The following is a 19,804-nucleotide window of genomic DNA, read 5'->3' on the forward strand; positions in this document are numbered from 1 at the left end:
CAACCTGCATCCAATCACCAATGATGACTGGCACCTTCCGTGAAGGCGGCCATTTTCCTGGCCCCGTTTGCCAACATCCCAACTGCTCCTGCTCTGCGCTGTGCTCCAGCCCGGAAGTTCAACTCTAGGGAGACTAAAAGATCCCTCTGATCATTTCCCAAAGACGGTGTGGGACTTCCAGCTGTGTTTATAGATGTTGGAAGTAGACAAAAAAGGGGCAGAGGTGAGATCCTGAGGTTTCAAGTCCCTAGAGTTTCAGCCTTTGATGGTCTCCAGAAAGCTCTCCAGATGCTGGTGGTAAACACAGGACAGAAAAGGCTGTGGGGAAGACAGTCTACGGTCTTCAGTCTACAGTCTACGGTCAAAGACCTTGCAACCTAAGTGGCCCCAAGGGAGTCCTTCCTGGGGAGAAAGAGTGACTAAGCTTGCCTGGCTTTCTCTTCCTCACACACATCTAGCTCTGCCCTCACTTTGCTCTGAGAAAAGCACCCAGGCACGGCCGGTCCTTCTCCAACAGCTTCTGCAACAGAAGATATCCACTCGGCCAGTCAAGCTTTCCCACAGTCTACTCACAGACCTGTGATCCGTCACCTTTCTATGGAACCTGCTTGTTTTCCACCTGCTTGGAGCAAGCTGAGGAGGGGAGGGCCTCCTGCCTGGGGGTGAAGTTGCTTTCCTCTATTTTGCCTTAAGACACTCTCTTTCAGTATTGAATGGATTGCTCTTGTCAAGACTTCCCGGGATTCGTAGCACGTGTCGTTGCTCACCTTCTCAGGACACCGAACACAGACCCTCTCGGCCACTGTCCCTTCAGACCAAACCATCCATAATTTCTCATGGACCATTAGGGAGAAGAGAAACTCCCACTGAGCGCTGGACACGGGGCTAGAAGGCAAGGGCCCGAGTTTGTACTCAATGGGTTCGTTGAACATAGTTTAAGTTAAAATTTTAAAAATAAAACTGACGAAGTGTAAAATATTTTTTCCATTACACAAAACTGTTTTGGTAGGACTGCAGTTTATTGCAGCAGCTGAAAACTTAGCATCTAGGCTGAGATCTGTCGTAAGCATAAAATACACACTGGACGTTAAAGATGGTGGAAAAGGGTGCCCGGGCGGTGCAGCCAGTTAAGCGTCTGACTCTTGGTTTTGGCTCTGGTCATGATCTCAGGGTCCTGAGATCAAGCCCCATGTAGGGCTCCATGTGGGGTGTGGAGCCTACTTGAGATTCTCTCTTGCCCTCTCCCTCTGCCTCTCTCTCTGTCTCCCTCTCATTCCCTCTAAACAAACAAAAAATGAAAAATCTTTAAAACAGACACAAAAACAAAAAGCAATGTAGACTATCTCATTAATAGTTTTAAAATATTGATTACATGTTAAAGTAATAATATTTAGCGATGTTAGGGTAAACAAAATGTATTATTAAATTCACCTAATGTATTTTTTACCATTCAAATGGGATCACTAGATATTTTCAAATAATGCATGTGGCTCCTGCCATGTTACTGTTGGACAGCACTGCCCTAGATGATTCCAATGGTTTGTTCAACTCTTCCCATTTACTATTTCTTTTGGGGGGGAGAAACATAGCATTGCAGCCATGGACAGCTTATCAGCTTTCATGTTTTGAGCTTCAGGAACATTTTTTTGTTGTTGTTCATTTTAGAACAGAATAGGTGAGGGGTGCCTGGGTGGCTTAGTCAGTTAGGTGTCTGACTCTTGATTTCAGCTCAGGTCACGATCTCAGCATTGTGTGATCAAGCCCTGTGTTGGGCTTTGCACTCAGTGCAGAGTCTGCCTAAGATCCTATCACTTCCTCTTGCTTAGCCCTCCCCCCCCCCGGCAATGGCTTGCATCCTCTCTCTGTATCTCTCTTGGAAGGAAGGAAGAGGGGGAGGGAGGAAGGAAGGAAGGAAGGAAGAAAGAGAGAAGACAAATTTGAAACCACCATCATTCTTTAAGAGTATATAAACAATATTAATGGCATATTTTGACTTGATCAGTCTGTGAAATTTAGAAAAGATTTTTATTTTGTGTCCCTATCATTCCCTGTATCCATGTCCTTATCCAATCATTCTGCTTTCTTGGATCTGTTTTTAAGATTATTTCTTTCTTTATTTATTTGTCAGAGAGAGAGAGAGAGAGCACAAGCAGGGGAGAAGCAGGCAGAGGGAGAAGCAGGCTCCCCACTGAGCAAGGAGCCCAACGCGGGACTCCATCCCAGGACCCTGAGATCATGACCTGAGCTGACGGCAGATGCTTAATTGACTGAGCCATCCAAGTGTCCCCAATTTGTTGGTTCTTTGTCCCAAGAAATGTACCAGCTAAACCACAGGTGGACAAGGACATGTGTCAGTCATAGGGCTCCCCAAGTTGAGTCCTCTGATTCCAAGTCTGAAGTAAAAGTTGCTTTTTCAGGTCCTGTGAGCATAAAATGACTTCTGGGCTCCATGCCCGTGAGGAGCAGCCGTAGGCGGCAGAGCTAGGGACTCAGACCGAGGTGCGGGGCCTTCTGGAGGATTACAGGAACAGACAAGGATCCTAAGGGACAGCGCAGAATCTAATCACACGGCTGACATCTGAGACGGAGCCAGTGTCTTGATATTACACAGTGCTGATTTCTGGGTCTATTCCCCATGGGTTAGTTGAGTCACTACTAGGTTTCGTTTGGGCTCAGAATGGTAGGTTTCCTGAGAGACCAAGTATTTCACTTGGGCCCATAGCTCCGTTTCCCTCCGAGGTTGGGAGGAGCAGGGACAGCTTGCCTGCTGCAGCCACTCCAAAGGAACAGGCTCTGCTTTGATGAAATTGCCTTTGACACACAGCTGGGAAGCGTACATAATGCTCGGGAACTTTCTGCCTCACTGGAGAGAAGTACACAATGTCATTCGGTTTAAAGAGAAAGAGAGAGAGAGGGAGGGAGAGACAGAGAGAGGCGAGGAAGAGAGGGGGAGACGGGAGATGGAGAGAGAGAGAGAGGGCGGAAGGGCGCGAGGGAGCGTGAGGGGAAGAGAGAGGCCTAGGTCCCAGAGACAGCTCTCAGAGCATCAGTAAGTGTCAACTCAGAACCAGCATTGCCTTGGGAAGCCTGATTTTCCCATGACGAGCTCTGACCCTCCACCGAACCCAGCTCAGTGTTCTTACTGTTTGCACACTTCCCTTCCCAAGAGAGGCACTCTCCGGCTGACCTTCAGCCCCCAGACTGTCAGAGGCGACAGAGGAAACCTGCTCTCAAGTGTGACACAGGACTCTTGGCCTTGAATGAATGCCTCCCCCTCTCTCTTCCCACCTCCCCAGGCACTGCTACCTCACTGGGGTGGGGGGTGGGGGGTTCTGCTGCGCTTCTACACGAGCGCTCAGTCTGAAGACCCCTGACCAGCAGGCAGACTCTGGGTCTCCCAAAGAATCTCCCACAGTTTCTTTCTCAGCCCACAGAGTACACAGATCCAGAAACGGGGGGCTACCGTCCACTCACTTCCTGTTTGTGGGAACATCTGTGGAGAGAAAGTCAGGAAATGGAAGCGGGAGCTGTGTCTCCCATCAGCTGGGGAGGCGGGGCTTGCTGCCCCTTGAATAGGTCGGAATCCTCTCACTGCTCTGGGATAAGCTTGTCTTGTCACTCACATCAGTTCCCAATCCAGCTGAGCCCGGTCAATGTCATCCATCAGCTTCATCAGCTTCTTCTTGAACTGATGCTCGAAGCGCACGTCATCTTCAATAACCAGGGTCTTCTCCAGCTCTCGGTCGATCACCTGTAGAGGTCATCAGTGGGAAGAGATCTCATGAGAAGTCCAGTGCCTATTTTTTATTAAGGTAAATATATATTAAAATGTCGAGAAGACAGAAGCAGAGTAGGTAATAGCTCATTACTGGAATCTAAGCAAATGCCATCAGAGGTAAACTGGATAAATAAACTGGGGTCTGCTTTCCCCAGTGAGGATGTACGATTTATAATCAAATGCGATATTATAAGATGAACCCCCAACTGTGGTCCTGGGAGGATGTACCTCAACACCCTGCGGTTCCATTCGTATAAATGGAAGTACAAAAGCAGACAAAACTATTTTGGGCTGTTAGAAGTCAAGACGGTGATTACCCTTGGGGACTGTTTCCCTAGAAGGAAATATGGAAGATGTGCTTTTGGGGTGCTGGTAACCTGTTTCTTGACCAGGGTGCTGGTTGACATGGCTGTATTGTTATCCCATTTGTGAAATTTCATTGGCCTATATTTTACGATCTATTTAATTTTGTATTTATCTATTACATTTCACTTAAAGTTTAAAGAAAAAAAAAAGATTGGCATAGACTGGGTCATTCAAAGAGGGAAGGCATTCAAGGGGCCCTTCTTTAGGGACTTTCTCTTTTCTTGAGGGAACTGACCCTTAATCAGGAGGCCCACACTCACATACCTCCCTCCAAGCCATGAGTTCATGTCCTGTCTTTGCCACTTCTTATATAGACAAGATATTTAATTATTTTCTCTTGGATAAAATGGGCCCATGTGTCTTGATTGACTTCATATGATTTCTGTGTGCCTTCTTGTACGAAATCATTTAATAAATGATGGCATGCTAGATACACACAATACAAGGCATTCCTACGACGGACAAGGATACACCAAAAGGAGTCTGGCCTCTTGAACATGCGTGTCTTCCCCTGTCATCATCCCAAGTGGCAACAGGGCCCCTTCTCCTTGTTTGTCACTTGCCTTGTGTCAGAGGGAGACACGAGGCAACAGAAACTTCCAAGTGTACTTCCAGAACAGAATGGGTCCACTTTATATCTGGCCCTAATTCACCTACAAAGTCCCACTTTCCTTCTTCCTCATTACACAATTGCCTGTCTAAATCAAGCACTATTTACCTCTTTCCAGACAGAGTAGTGGCTGAGAAAGCAGCCGATTTCACCCCTGGTGAGAGGCCTAGAGGAGTAGGGATCTCGATACCCGGGCAGCATTTCAATATTCAGGGCCTTCAGCTGGCTGGTGTTGAGTGCTCTGCGTGACAGAGAACATGGCTGAAAATTAACAGTTGAGATATCCCCACTACAGAAGCCAGAAAGAGAGAGTTCTGGATGTTCCTCAGAACATCTGGATGTTCCTATCCCATCATTCCTCAGGGAAGGATACAATGATGTCTTATACCTGGTATATCCCTCACAATTGCCAACAAAGTTCTAAGTATCACCATTTTTTTGACAGTTTGAAAAGGTATTTTCCTAAGGAAGGACAAGTGGCTAATAGCATTAAATACTGGAGGGGATGACAGGAAGAACTGTGAACATGTGCGTGTCCTTTCTTTGGACCTAATTTTCTTTTTTAACTTAAGAACAAAAAGAGACAATCTTGTGAGCAGAAAGAGAAGTGACTCACTACATATAAAGTATTCGCAACAAGATTAATAGCTGATTCTCAGAAACCATGGAGGCCAGAAGGCAGGAAGCCAACATATTCAAAGTGCTACTTGAGAAAGACTGTCAACCCACAATTCTATATCTGGTCAGACTATCCTTCAAAAATAAAGGAGAAATTACATTATTTCCACATAAGCAAAAGCTGAGGGTTTGTCACTAGCAGATCTGCTCTACAAGAAATGCCAAAGGGAGTTCTAAGGCTGCTATGAAAGGAAATTAGAGAGCAACCTAAATCCATATTAAAGAAATAAAGAGCACAGAGTCATGTAACCACATAGGGTAAATATAAATGACAGTTTAATGTTTTTCACTGATAAATCTTTTTTTCTCTTTAAATTTTCTGATTTAAATTATAGCTGCATAAAGCAAAAATGGTAAGGCTCTGTTATAAGGCTTTTAATATAGAAAGAAGTCATTTGTTTGACAACAATAGAACAAAGGACGGTGAAAAGAATGAAGCAGTATGGAAGCTAAGCTTCTGTAGACCACTGAAATTCAGTTGTTTTTTTAATCAAGATATAATTGACTTATTATATTAGTGTCAGGTATACACCATAATGACTTGATATTTGTGCATACTATGAAATGATCACCACACTAAGTTTAGTTAATGTCCATCCCCTCACCTAGTGACAAAATTTTTTCTTATGATGACAATTTTTAAGATCTACTCTCTTAGCAACATTCATACATATGCAATGCATATTGTTAGCTATGGTCACCATGTGGTACATGACAGCCCCAAGACTTATCTATTTCACAACTGGAAGTTTGTACATTTCCATCCCTTTCACCCATGTTACCCACCTTCCAACCCTGCCTCTGGTAATCACCTCTGTCCTCTGTATCTGTGAATATGGGTTTTTTTTCTCTTTAGATTCCACATATAAATGAGACCATATGGTATCTGTCTTTTTCTGTCTGATTTATTTCACTTAGCATAAGGTCCTCAAAAGCCATCTTTGTTCTTACAAATGGCAGGACTTCGTTAATGGACGAATAATATTTTCTTGTATATATTTACATACTCCACACCTTTCTAATCCATTCATCCACTGATGGAACTCTTGGGTTCCTTTTGTAAATAATGTTGCAATGAACATGGGGATACATATATGGGTTGGTTTTTTTTTTCCTAGGTTGATTTTTCATTTTCTTTGAATAAATACCCCAAAGTGGAGCTGCTGGGTCATACAGTATTTCTATTTTTAATTTTTTGAGGAACCTCCGTACTGTTTCCCATAGTGGCTGCACCCGTTTGCATTCCTACCAACAATACATTAGTGTTCCCTTCTTGTTACATCTTTGTCAACACTTGCTATTTCTCGTCTTTTTGATAATGGCCATTCTAACAATTATGAGGTGATATCTCATTGTGGTTCTGATTTGCATTCCCCTGATAATTAGTGATGTTGAGTACCTTTTAATGTACCTGTTGATAACCAGCATGTCTTCTTTAGAAAAATGTCTACTTAGAACCTTTGCCCATTTTTGAAATAAAGTTATTTGGGTTTTTTGTTTATACTATTGAGTTATATGAGTCTTTATATATTGTGGAAATTAATGCCTTATCAGGTATATGATTTGCAAATATTTTCTCCTATTAGGTAGGTTGCCTTTTCATTTTGTAGATAATTACTATATTTACTATATAGTAATTACTTACTTTATAGTAATTACTAATTTACGATATAGTCCCACTTGTTTATTTTTGCTTTTGGGGTCAAATCCAAAAAAAAAAAAAATTGGCACAACTAATGTGAGGACCTTAGCCCCTATGTTTTCTTCTAGGAAGTTTGCATCAATATAAACTAGATTGCTGTACATTGAAATGTTAATTGTAATCTCCATGGCAGTCACTGAGAAAATAACTAAAAATATATATAGTAAAAGAAACAAGAGAATTAAAATGGTAGAGTAGAAGGTATCTTTTTAACACAAGAAGGCAATAACGAGGAACAGAATGTCAAAAATTTCATAGTATTGTATCTCCGACAAGAGACTTGAATGAGGAACAAATAAAGAACTCTCATAATTCAACTCACTTCCCTTGGTCCATGTGGCCTATAAATAAAATTTGGGCTCTTAAGTATTTGAAGAAGTGGTTCCCCAACTCCAGTGCACCAAAGAACAGGGCTGCCAGATTTAGCAAGAAAAACATGGAACATCCAGTCAAATTTAAATCCCACATAAACAATGAGTAATTTCTTAGTGTAAGTAAGCCCATGCAATGTTTGGGACAAATTTAACTGAGTGTCCTATATTTTATATTTTAACTGAGTGGCAACCTTACCTAAGAATCAACCTTACCTAAGAATTTGAGGCTTCTTAAATACAGATTCCCAGTCCTAGCCCTAGAGATCAGGATTCAGCAGCTATAGGCAGGGACCCAGGAATCTGCTTAACCCTGGAGACTCTGACATGGGTGTCCAGGCCACATTTTGAGAAACTAATTAAATTCTCCCACAGTCATAAGACACTTCACAATAGCTTCTAGCCATATTTCTTAGAGCCATTCGTATTCCAAATTACATAAAACATGGAACTGCAGGTTTTGCAAAAATCGACGCCTTGAAATAAAGTGTCAAGTAAAAGGGCAAAGGAAAATGAGATAATAAACAACAGCCATAGCAAAACTCTTGAAGGAATTCAACCAAGTTCCCTCTGTGAATTTCCTGCCATATTCTTGGGAAACGTGATCAACCCAGGCAGGCTCTGGCAAGGTCTCACGCAACAGGACATACAGATCATTGTGCATGTTCCCGCATTTATTCTCCTCCCCATTTACTCGCCTCAGGTGCCCCAGGTTTGGCAACTTTGGTCTAAATCAGGCTCTGAATGCAACTCGAAATGCATTCCTTCCAATATATTATATGAAGCTGGAAACCACCACAACCATTGTGAAAACCCCCAGAGAAAGGGGGAAATCACTTCCATTGCAAGCCTTCAGCATAATGAAGACCAGAGTTCGCTGGATGATGACTGGATTGCGGGCCTACTCTACCTGGTGAAATTAATTTAAATGCTGCTCTCATTCACAACGCTTTTCCCAAAGTAGACTGCGTGTGGCGGTTAGAACAGCATGTCTTCTAATGACTCTAGATTCCTCCCGCCGAGCACTAACCCTCTGTCAGAGAGGGCACCTTCCCACTCCAACCACAACTGCAATTCAAGAAAAAACCCAACCCACTTTCCATCCACAGCCTCGACAATCTTGACCTCAATCTCTTGCTCGTACAGGGTGCGTAACATCCGGTCCCGCCTGTCCTTTCTGCGCTTGAGGTTGATCATGAAAATCTAACACAGGGAGGAAAAAGGAAAAGAAACACAGATTATTCAAGTCTTCCTTTAGGCTGTTTGAAAAGTTAAGTAAATGTAAGGACCAAAGTTAGTTAGAAGAAAGAGTGGGAAAAAAAAAAAAAAAAGGAAGACCGTGGCGAAGATCTGTTTACATTTCATATCAAGTCAAATGATATTAATCCAAACAGAATGACTTTCAAAATTGAACCACCTGCAGTGACTTCACCCTCTCTTTGTTTCTCTGATGCCTGTTGGTGGACAGGTTTGCCCTGTTCTTGAGATAGGAAAGTTCACAAAGTTACTCTTGAGGAGGCCAAGCGTGAATTAAACCCCAAACAGAAGACTCAGAGGTAGGAGGCAGTCGGGCATGTGGTCAGACTTATTAGCAGCCCCAAGTCCACATCCTGACTGTTATTTACTAAGTATTTTCCTTGGCCCAGTTCCCAGGCCTCAGTTTCCTCATCTGTGTAACTGGGATGATCCTGGTCCTATCTCACGGGTTCTCAATATTAGTTATTCTTCGATCTCATATCCATTGTAATAAATTTCAAGTCATTCGAAGAATGAGAAAAATCTAGTCTTAACACATTCCTTGCATTTCCAAAGGATTCAAACAGAATTATCAAGATCGTAATGTTGGGAGATTCTTTGCCAGAATTATTCAACTCCCCTAGAGACAAGGGGATTTTTTGGAAAGAAGTAAAGAGAAGGGGCTCTACTCTTAAAGGCAGCCCTTTGAGGGAACAGAGAAATGGAAAGGCGTCATCTCCACATCATACTCGTCCGTGAAGTCTCCAAAAATATGCTTCCAGGTTCCTTTCCCATGAGGGCTGGGTTCATCTGTGGCCTCTCATCTTAGCCCCTATGTTCCTGATGGCTGCCTGAAATACATACATACCATGAAACCACAGCAGGGAATTATGGGTAGCAAGATGGTCCTGACTATTCTCAGATTTAAGGAGCCATGGAAATACCTGAAGACTCATGAATGCTCTTATAGGTAAATATGTGTATTCCCAAGGTCTTTTTGCTAAAAACAATGACAAACTCACTCTGAACATTAAACTAGGCCTCTAAGAGTAGGAGATTTCAGCTGCCGGCAAGAAATATTGATGACATGTAGTCTGTAGCATAGAAAAGGAGACCGTACAGGAATAAGTGGGATGGCACTGGCTTCATCCTGACTTAACGACCCAGATCACTTTGAGGAAGACATTGGATGCTTCACGGTCCAGTTCCCTTGTTTGTAAAAGGGAGAGTTGAACCACCTCACCTCACAAGAACAACACAGATTAAAATGCCTATGCTATGTGGTTTAGACAAAGCTTGCTTTATGTCAAGCCCAGAACAAAAAAGAAACTAGGTCTTGTAACCAGCCTGGGTACTGGGGCTGAAGATTTGGTTCACTTATTCTGAGTATAACCATCAATATGTTCTATGTTTTACTGGATCAAAAGCTACACTAAAATTTCAACCCATCCTTCCAAAATATTCTCACTTCCATCCATTTATATAGCTCTGGGCCAGGAAACTGATGGGAGAACAAGATGTCCTCTTTAAAGAAATTATCCTCTGATTTAGGGCAAAGTAAATTTGGGGCATCATGATTTCATTACTTCTCTGATGACCTAACTGAGTTGATTTCATTACTTCTCTTGATTACTTAACTGAGTATTTATTTTTAACATAATTTCTGTGGTGACTCTACTTGCCTTGTAACTTGGGACCTTGTAACTTAATGGTTGTGTTCTTTTACATTTCATGTTCTTCCTGTTTAGGATCACAGTGTGATGGGCCATGTTTCATCCCACAATTTTAAAAGATACGGAAAGGAAGGGGCATTTCCTCCCGTGTGTGCATGGAGCTGCCCGAGGTCACTCCAGGAGAACAAAAACAAACCCGAACAAAAAAATGAACAGAAATACAACAAAAAGTCCCCTCACACCAGAGCCCTCTAGTCTGGGAAGACTTTAGTAAATAATAATTCAGTCCCAGCTTTTGCCAGGACAAGCGCAGTAAAAATTGTAGCCATGAACGAGAAACACAGATGGCTTGCTCATACTTTGTGGATAGCAAACAGAGAAAGAACCACAGAGCCAAATGCAGCCCAGACACCACCACCAAGGTCATGGAGTACTCGGAGAATGAAAAAAGCCCATGAAAATCCCCCTTCTCCACCATGTTATCTCTGTTCTTACACCCGCAGCACCTCCTAGAGTTGGCATTTTCCAAAGACTTCCAGCAGGGACCCAGTCCTTACAGCCCCGTCCAAATGGAAGACCAGAGCTAGAAGATCCCAGTTTTGTCCCATTTGATTTCCCTTGGCTTGCTCCTCTGAGGAATGTGTTTATTTAATTAACTAATTTATTTTTAGAGGAATGTGTCTAAATAGAAAAATGAATCTATGTAGAGACACCTGGGTCCTTTCACCTGGAGAACGGAGGGCTGACGAGGGTTGCCGGGAAGGACAGCTCTAGTGAGACGCGGAAGCTGGTCCAGTGCGTGATGGTGACCAGATCTCTCTGCAGCCCCGATTGTTTTAAAAAATTATTTGCACTTTATTCTAATTCCTCTCTCCCACATTAAAATCATCTCTTCTCATCCTACCCTCCGTGGAAACAGCATCATAGCTGCTAACTCTTTCCATTTAATATTCAGGAAATATTCTTTCCCATTCCTGAAGCCCAGATTCACGACAATTTTATACAAGAATTACCAGTGTTCCTCCCAGCAGCTTTTAGATGGCTGTACCTGGGGACATGTGTGACCCAGCAAAGAGCGATAAACAAGGCTTTTTCTTTGACTGGAGCGATGGTGGGAACGCACAGCACAAAGCCAGGCCTACAACCATACCCAGAATCCATGGAAAAATTCTATCTCAGTTTGTGGATTCCTGAGGCACTGTCCTACCCTCTAGATCACCAAAGGCTTGAATATGATCTGCAGCTACATGACCGAAGGGATCCACAAAGGATTCTGTGACTTGGGAGTCACACTTTGGGTACTCCCAAGTAGCTGTAGTGTGTGTTACCAAGAGAGGTATCTCTTTATACTCCTGCTTCCTTCTTCATGCGATCAAAACTGTACAATAAATATGGCCCTTGGGGTGTTATGAAGTTCTTACCCACTAAAAGGAGGAATTTCACAATAAGTTTCTTTTTTTCTCTTTTTCCTTTCCCTCTCAGTCCTGCCTTCAACCTTTTTCCATGGAAGAATAGCACAGAGAAAACAAAACACAGACTGTGCCAGAATGGTTTCTATGCACTCAGAATAAAGCTAAGGTCCTTGAATACTTAAAACATTATCCTCTTTACCCTTGAATCTTGATAGAAAGGTTCACAAAATATAGCGGTATCTGCTCCTAGAAAATATAAAATTTGCTCTTGATTAAATAGTAACTTCTTTCCAACCCAATGACTAATTCATTTTCACCATGATGCTCCTTTTTAAAAAAAGTTTTTTTGTTTGAGTATCGCTGACACACAATATTACATTAGTTTCAGGTGCATGTGATTCTCTTTTTTCATCTTTTATCTTTATTTGTTTATTTTTTTTATTATTTTAAGTAGGCTCCGCACCCAGCGTGAGGCTTGAACTCATGACTTCTTGAGTCCAAGAGTTGCATACTACACTGACTGACCTGGCCAGGCACCCCCAAATGCTCCTTTTTTAAGATGAGCAAGCTGAGACACGTCACAAACTGAGAGGTTTTCCCAAGACCTTGGTGCCTTTTCAGCCACCAAGCCAGTTTCGCTGGCTCTCAGATGTAGGATCTGGCTTGCCCTCCAATACAAACATGTAAGCATGCCACATACATGCACATACGTGCACATGCACACACAGACACCTTTCCTACCTCATCGAATCCCATCTTGTCTGGATATTTAGGGACAACTGAAACAAACTGTGAGGGTTCCATTGGAGGACCGTCAACTGGAAGACACAAGAAACACACAGAGGGCTTTGTTAGTGAAAGGCTCAGGGAAGAGGATTCCATCCACACACCTGGTGTCTGGGAACACAGTCTGGATGTCCGGGCTGGGGATAACTGCCTGGCAGTTCTCCGGGACTGAGTGGCTACACAAGAACCCTGATGGCCAGGGTTTCCAGAATGCTTGTTCATATGCAGACTGCAATATTCACTCCATTTCCCTTAAGACTTATTTTCAGAGGAGATGACAGTCAGTCTAGGGTAATGGTTAAGAGTGAAGGCCCTGGAGTCAGATGGTCTGGGTCCAAACTTTGCTCTGTGAAGATCTGGAAGAGTTAAGTGACCTCTCCAAGCTTGTCTCCTCATGTGTAAAATCAGGATGATAAAAGTATATCTCTCATATGGGCTATGGTAAGCGCTGTGAAGTGTGTAAACCTGGCGATTCATAGACCTGTACCCTTGGGGCTATTAATATATTATATTTTAATAAATTTTTTTTAAAAAAGTGTATCTCTTAGGGTGTTGTGAAATTTAAGTGAGACCTGCACACAAAGCACTCACCACAGTAAAATGGACACTGGAAAAACTCAGTAGCTTTTCAGCTGTTACTTAATGTGGCTCATAATGAAAGACCTCAAAAGTAGGCCAGACTTCTTCTAAATAATGCTTTCTCTGTATATTTTCAAGGGGACTAGTCTAGGACTATTTTTATCCCATTCAGGCAGGTTTAGCTACAGGTATGCAAAAGGTCCTTTATTTTAATAGAAACTTGCCTTTGAGGGCCAGCCCACATCCCAAAACTTGGTACAGGGCTAACAGGTAAATTTCCAGGTAGGGGGACACTGCATCTTAAGTAATACAAGATTCTCTTATTTCATACTCCAAAAAAAGTTTTCTTTACAAACTATACATTTGAAAGTTCAGAGGCCATGTTGAGTGGGGAGTCTGGAAAGGTTTTGAGGATTTTGGGAATTGCAAATCCAAACTACTCCTTTGGTTTTCCTTAAAGGGGTAATACAAAGAACACCCGGTGAGAGCTGGTCACTTGGGTGGCTTGAGGAACTGCCGGTGGCGGCCATCACTACTGCTCAGTAGTCGCCATCTCCTCCACTCCAGGCAGATGAGAAGAATCACTTCCTCACACTTGAAGTTGGTCATGGGCTCATGAATCTCTACTTCTCAGCTCTCCAAGCCCTCCTTCCACCCTGCCCCAGCCCACCACAACGGTCACAGTAGCAGATGTTGATAAAGGAGAAGCCACACACATTGGAAGCAGCCTAGAATCATGTGCCAGCATCTGGAGGACAGGTGCCCAGAAGGACGCGAGGACCACTGCGGACTTTGTGTTGCAAGAAATAGGCCATTGCTGTAGGAAGCCAATGGGATTTTTGTCACTATTTGATACCCCAGCATAACTTCTTCATCCTTCTGACTGAGATACTGTCCAAAGAGTATTATTTGTTTAATGTATCCTTCCCTGGGGTATTAAAGAGAAACCACGACGTCCAGTTTCACTTATGATCGAATGATGTGAAGTTCTAGAAGGTAGTGAGACGGGTTTCCTCAGTCCAACACAAGAACTGGTCTTATTCCTTCAAACTTGACCCCTATGGTGACATTTTTGTGAATATACAGTGCCTGTGTTTCTGTTTCCATTAGAAGCTCAGAATATTTTGTTCCTTTCTGCTCCACCCCACTCCTCATTAATTGTTTTTAAATCAACAAATATTGTTGGAGGAGCCACCATGTACAGAGTTAGGCTTTGAGAGAAAAGAACTTAGCATACAAACTCCTTCTTGTTCATAATGTTGTTGGAGGGGCTGCCTGGCTCTTCCTCCTTGTGTCTTGCAGTTGGGAGGGGGTTACATTTTGAGTTCCCCCTTTCACGCTGTTGGTCTCTGTTTGGCACTCACATGGCCTGCGTGGCTTTAACAATTCATCCAAAGAGACTGCTTTTAGCCACTTTGCTTCCATCAAACATGGGCAGTCATTGCAATCACAGGACAAGTGTCCCCCACAAGTCACAAGTGGTTGGCTTCTGAAAGCTACCATTGAGCAAAAATATGAGAAATATGTCTAGGTTTTGTCCCCAAAGACTGAGCAAAGCCACGGGGAAAGACAGGGAATGATAAAGTTAGAACTAAGAAATTAACTGTGCAAGAAGAAGAGATGTGTCTTTGCCTCATCAGAGTTGAAGGTTAGGTATATCCCAGCTTTGGTTTGGGGTCATTTCTGACTCCATCATTCACAATTTGAATCCCTCTCTAGACATAGCCCCTCACTGTGCCATACCAACTGAGACAATATGCTTCATTGGCTCCTGGATAGTTTCAAGACCTAAGAATAATAATCACAGTCATTATGATAGAGATCTTATTAACTACTGAACTCTGGGCTACACTCTTGACGTATATAGTCACAGTTATTTAATTTTCACAAGTCCCTATTTTTACAGATAAGGAAATAAAGGCTTCAACAACTTGCCCAAGGTCACTGATAGAGCTGGTATTTGAACCTAAGTCTGCCTCCTAAACCCTTTACCCCCACTCGGCTTGCCCCCGAAGCTGGTCCTTCGTAGTCACTGGCATCAAGCTGTGTTGGCAAGTGGGCTGAATTCACAGCTCAGCTAGCCAAGTCTTTCTCCTGGGTGACCATTTTTTCTGTAGTCTACACTGGACACACACCATCCAGCAGCATACCATGCTCCAGCCCAGTCATGCCCCCCCATCAAAATATTTGAGAGATCATGTTTGTACCAAATCCTAACTAAATCATAATCATTTAATCATAAACCTAAAGTTGTCCTGAACTTCTTTGACTGCTGTAGTCACCACCCTAGCTCAGATTCTCATTCACCATGATTGGGCTATTTTTAAAATTTAATTAATTAATTTACTTCTTTTAGAGAGGGAGAGAGCATGAGCTGCTGGGGATGGACAGAGGGAGAGGGAGAGAAAATCTTAAGTAGGCTCTGCATTCAGCATGGAACCCAACGCTAGGCTGGATCTCACGACCTTGAGATCATGACCTGAGCCAAAATCAAGAGTCAGACACTTAACCAACTGAGCCACCCAAGCGTCCCCATTCTTGGGCTATTTTAATATTTTCAAACTCTCATGCACTTAGTCTTGCCTCATCTTAACTCATTATGCACACTATTGTCAAAATAGTCTTCTTCAAGCACGATGCTGTTCTCAACAAAAATGGTCACACTCAACACTTGCAATTTGTTAAGTGCTTTCATATTTATGACATCATTTATCCTCATTTATCTTTTGGTTGTTTTTATAGATGAAGAAATCGAGACCCACCCAGATGGGGACTTGCCCAAGGTCAAATAGGGAGTAAATGGTGCCTAGATCCAATAGTGAGTAATTGGTAAGATCACTGGACCGCTCCAACTTCATGTCCAATAATCTTAATAATCTTTACATGACATTCTGTGGCTTCAGAATGTTGTTACTGAGAAGGGGCACCTGAGATCTCTCATCAGCTCATGCTCTGACTCGCAAGACCAATCCCCACATGCCTCATATAACCCTTTGACTTCTTTCACCTTTATAAGAAGTAGCCTCCAATTTTCTGAGCAGGAAGCACATTCCCAAATTTTCTATATGGCTCCTAACATACAAAGTGAGTGAGTCTGGGTAGAGCAATGGACAGAGTGCTTCTGCAAGCCTTAGCGGGTGCTACACCCCAGCTCCCAGCCCACCCCAGCTCCTCACTCTGCTCTCTGAAACTCCAGTCTGTAGTTCATCAACTCTTTGACGTTTCAGTCCCTTACTTTCTCTGAATGTCTCTTCACCTTTTTATTTTAACTAAAACTTGGTTTCCTTTGGAGGACACTGCTTCCCTTTCACCCATCAGGGTAGAAGCTGATTTTTCTTATCGCCCCCAATTCCCCTCCCAAATTGTTTCCCTTTCATCCCTCAAAACTCCCAGTTTCTTGAAGTGTTTATTAGCCCCCTCTGCCCCCTGGTCATGCCTCTTCAGCCACTGATGATGACAGCCTTTGGCTCACAGTCTTGCTGTCCTTACTATCATTATTTTTTTTTAAGATTTTATTTATTTATTTGACAGACAGAGATCACAAGTAGGCAGAGAGGCAGGCAGAGAGAGAGAAGGAAGCAGGCTTTCCGCGGAGCAGAGAGCCCGATGTGGGGCTCGATCCCAGGACCCTGGGATCATGACCTGAGCTGAAGGCAGAGGCTTTAACCCACTGAGCCACCCAAGCACCCCCTGTCCCTACCATCATTCTTAAAAAACTTCAGCATCCGTGTGGTGATCCACTGGACGACCGGAATTCTAGTTCCTGCACCAACAATCATTCTTTCAGTGACCCACTACCATGTCCCCATCACCTCTTCATGTCCTCAGGTCCATCAGTATCCAACCTAGATTTCTTGGGCTGGCACTCTAACCCTCAGCTCCTTTAGAAAGACTCTTGATTTTCTTCCCTGGATCTTGCTTGGTAAAATCCCAGGCCTGCTTGAACTTGATTATCCACTGACTCAATCCCAAGAACACTGCAAGAAAAATTCACACAGTTGTGTTGATTGAATCACTTTAAAATTACAACCACAGATGTCACACTGGCACTCGATGCTGCCAAATGATGCAACTATGCTTCCATAGTAAATTCACTTTCCCACTCTCCGAGCGATCTGTTTTATGCCTTGTCTTCTCTCCCAACACCTCCAGCATCTCTCTCGAGCTGATGAACTATATACCTCATAAAGAAAGTACTCAAAGTAGACCTACCTCTTCCTTCCACCTCAAGCCCACAAACCCAGCTGCATCTGGACCTACACATTCTGCCTTCCCATCTGCTAGTGTGCAAGAAGCATCTCTGTTCCCACCTTGGACAATGTCTCCAATTCCGTCCTAGATTACAACGCCTCTTGTTTTCTCAAGGACTTCAGCCTTACAACTGCCTTCTTCTCTTCTGCATCACCCAGTTCTCCTTATATATTGGATCTTTCTTGTTCATATATGAATATGCTAAAAATCTATCATAAAAAGAACACAACGCAAAACAACCTCTCCTTTAATTTCTCATTCCCTTTCAGCCACCATCCTATTTCTCTGTCCCCATCTCAACAAGATTCCACTTTCTCATCTCCCCATTGTCCTCCCTTTGACCTACTCCAGTGGGTCTGTGTCCCCATCATTGCACTGTAGTGGCTTTTATCAAGGTCATCACAGATCTTTATCTTGACAGAACCAATGTTAAATTCCCTATCCTCATTCTATTGGCCTTCTCGGCTGCATCTGGCTCCTTCCTGAGACATTTCTCAATCGTTCCTTCCAGCTTTTTGGCTGTTTGTCTCCCCCAGGGATCTGTCCTATTCCCTCCCCTCTTCCCTTTCTATGATCTTTTACTAAACAAGTTCGCACTGTTCCATGACTTCAAATGTCCTTTTAATGCTAATGACTTTCAAATGTCTGTCTTGAGCTGAAGTATCTTCCCTGAACTCCTCAATCATATCCAGGTATCTCCTAACTTTTTCACTGAGATGTTTTAAAAATATCATAAGTTTACATGACCAAAACTTCCCTCCCCACATCTTTTCCCATTTCAGTAAAGGGTATGCCAGGACAAAATCCTGGTGTCATCTGGATTCCTTCCTTTCCTTTGTTGGCTGCATCCAGGTCTCTGTAAGTCCTGTTGGCTTCACAACAAAATATATCGTAACTCCTCCTGCTTCTCATCACCTCCCTGCCACAGCTTGCACCCCAACCATCATTTTCTCTCACCAAGAGAGAGGTACAGCTCCTCCTATACTTAAATGTCCACACCACCAACTGAGTGATTTTTCTACATGCATATATCACATTATGCCACTCTCTCTGCCCCAGCCCAACACATTATCCCATTACTTTTAAAATAAAATCTAAATTCCTAGCTGTGGTCCCAAGGCTCTGTCTGATCCAGACACTTCTTCCGTCATGACCTCATCTCCTTCTACTCAACTCCTCTGTACTCTGACCACACTGGCCTGTTGTTCTTGGAGCATCACAAGCTCTCCTAATAGCCTTTATAGGGGTTTTTTTTTTTTTTTTTTTGGAGCTTTTTGTTGTTGTTTAGTTTAGTTTTGTTTTAAGTAGGCTCCATGGCCAGTGTCAAGCCCAGTGCAGGTCTTGAATTGATGACCCTGAAATCAAGATCTGAGCTGAGATCAAGAGTCAGATGCTTAACTGACTGAGCCACCCAGGTACCCCTGTAGTTCTTTCTGCTTGGAACACTCTTCCCCCAAATATTCATGTGGCTTCTCCCCTGACAGATTGTCTATGTCTCTGTGTTGGAATACAAATTCATTGATGGTGAAGTTTCTGCTGATTTTGCGAACTGCTATATCTCCAGCATCTTGAACAATGCATGGAATATAGTTAAGTGTTTAATCAGTACTTACAGCGCCACTCTCTCTTCTAAAATATTCCCTGTCTCCTACTGCTTTCAGAATGAACATTCTGCCTTAGGTGGCTACTTCAAGGGCCACAACAGTTAAGTAACCCCAACCCTCAAATTTTATTTACTTCTACTATTCAAAGCCAGCCCTTTTCGAGGGTGAAAATGCTTTTTTGGATGGTATCTTTGCTCGGTCTGTTTCCTCTGCCTATAGTGCCTCACTGCACCACTTCTTCTGTTTAAACTTCTAGCAAAGCCCAGTCTGAGAAACACCAGGGCTTAGTGGACTCTTAGAACACACCTGCCCACAGCAATTTCTCCGTATTCCAAATTCCAACTACTCTTATATGTGCTTACAAAGCACTATACTGCACTATTGGGATCTTTTAATGGTTGTCCCATGTCTTCAGTTAAATATCTACACCCAAAACAGAGAATGGTTGTAAAATGTTTTGAATCCCTAGTATCTTCATAGAGTGACTCATAGATTGTAGGAAGGCATTCAATGTTTGTACATAAATATAATTCTTGTTCTAATGCTGAAATTGGTATAGTCTATTAGCAGCCCTTTCTTTAATGCCCTTTGGGTTCCAGGTGCTGTGCAAAATGCTTTTAACATCTGGATCATCTTTCCTGAGGACACTTGATAGATATGATTTCATCATTAATCTTTTTCTTAATCCTACAGTGCCCTCTAGTCTATATTTCTGCACTATTACCCTCAAAGTTTTGTTTTTCTGATCATTTTTCTTA

The 19,804-nt window shown here is 42.9% G+C and overlaps 1 protein-coding gene across 1 annotated transcript in view; it reads right to left on the bottom strand.

Moving 5' to 3' along the window:
• Positions 1–19,804, bottom strand: part of COLGALT2 (collagen beta(1-O)galactosyltransferase 2) — a 102,293-nt gene that overhangs the window by 4,746 nt on the left and 77,743 nt on the right. The window contains exons 7-10 of the mRNA XM_045074320.1: positions 12,568–12,644; positions 8,602–8,708; positions 4,863–4,995; positions 3,624–3,751 (exon numbers count right to left, since the gene is read on the bottom strand). Coding sequence (XP_044930255.1) covers positions 3,624–3,751; positions 4,863–4,995; positions 8,602–8,708; positions 12,568–12,644 — 445 coding nt within the window. The remainder of the gene's footprint in view (positions 1–3,623; positions 3,752–4,862; positions 4,996–8,601; positions 8,709–12,567; positions 12,645–19,804) is intronic.

This window comes from Mustela putorius, unplaced genomic scaffold, assembly GCF_011764305.1.
Source record: "Mustela putorius furo isolate JIRA1106 unplaced genomic scaffold, ASM1176430v1.1 tig00537335_pilon_pilon_pilon, whole genome shotgun sequence".
NCBI classification, from domain to species: Eukaryota; Metazoa; Chordata; class Mammalia; order Carnivora; family Mustelidae; genus Mustela; species Mustela putorius.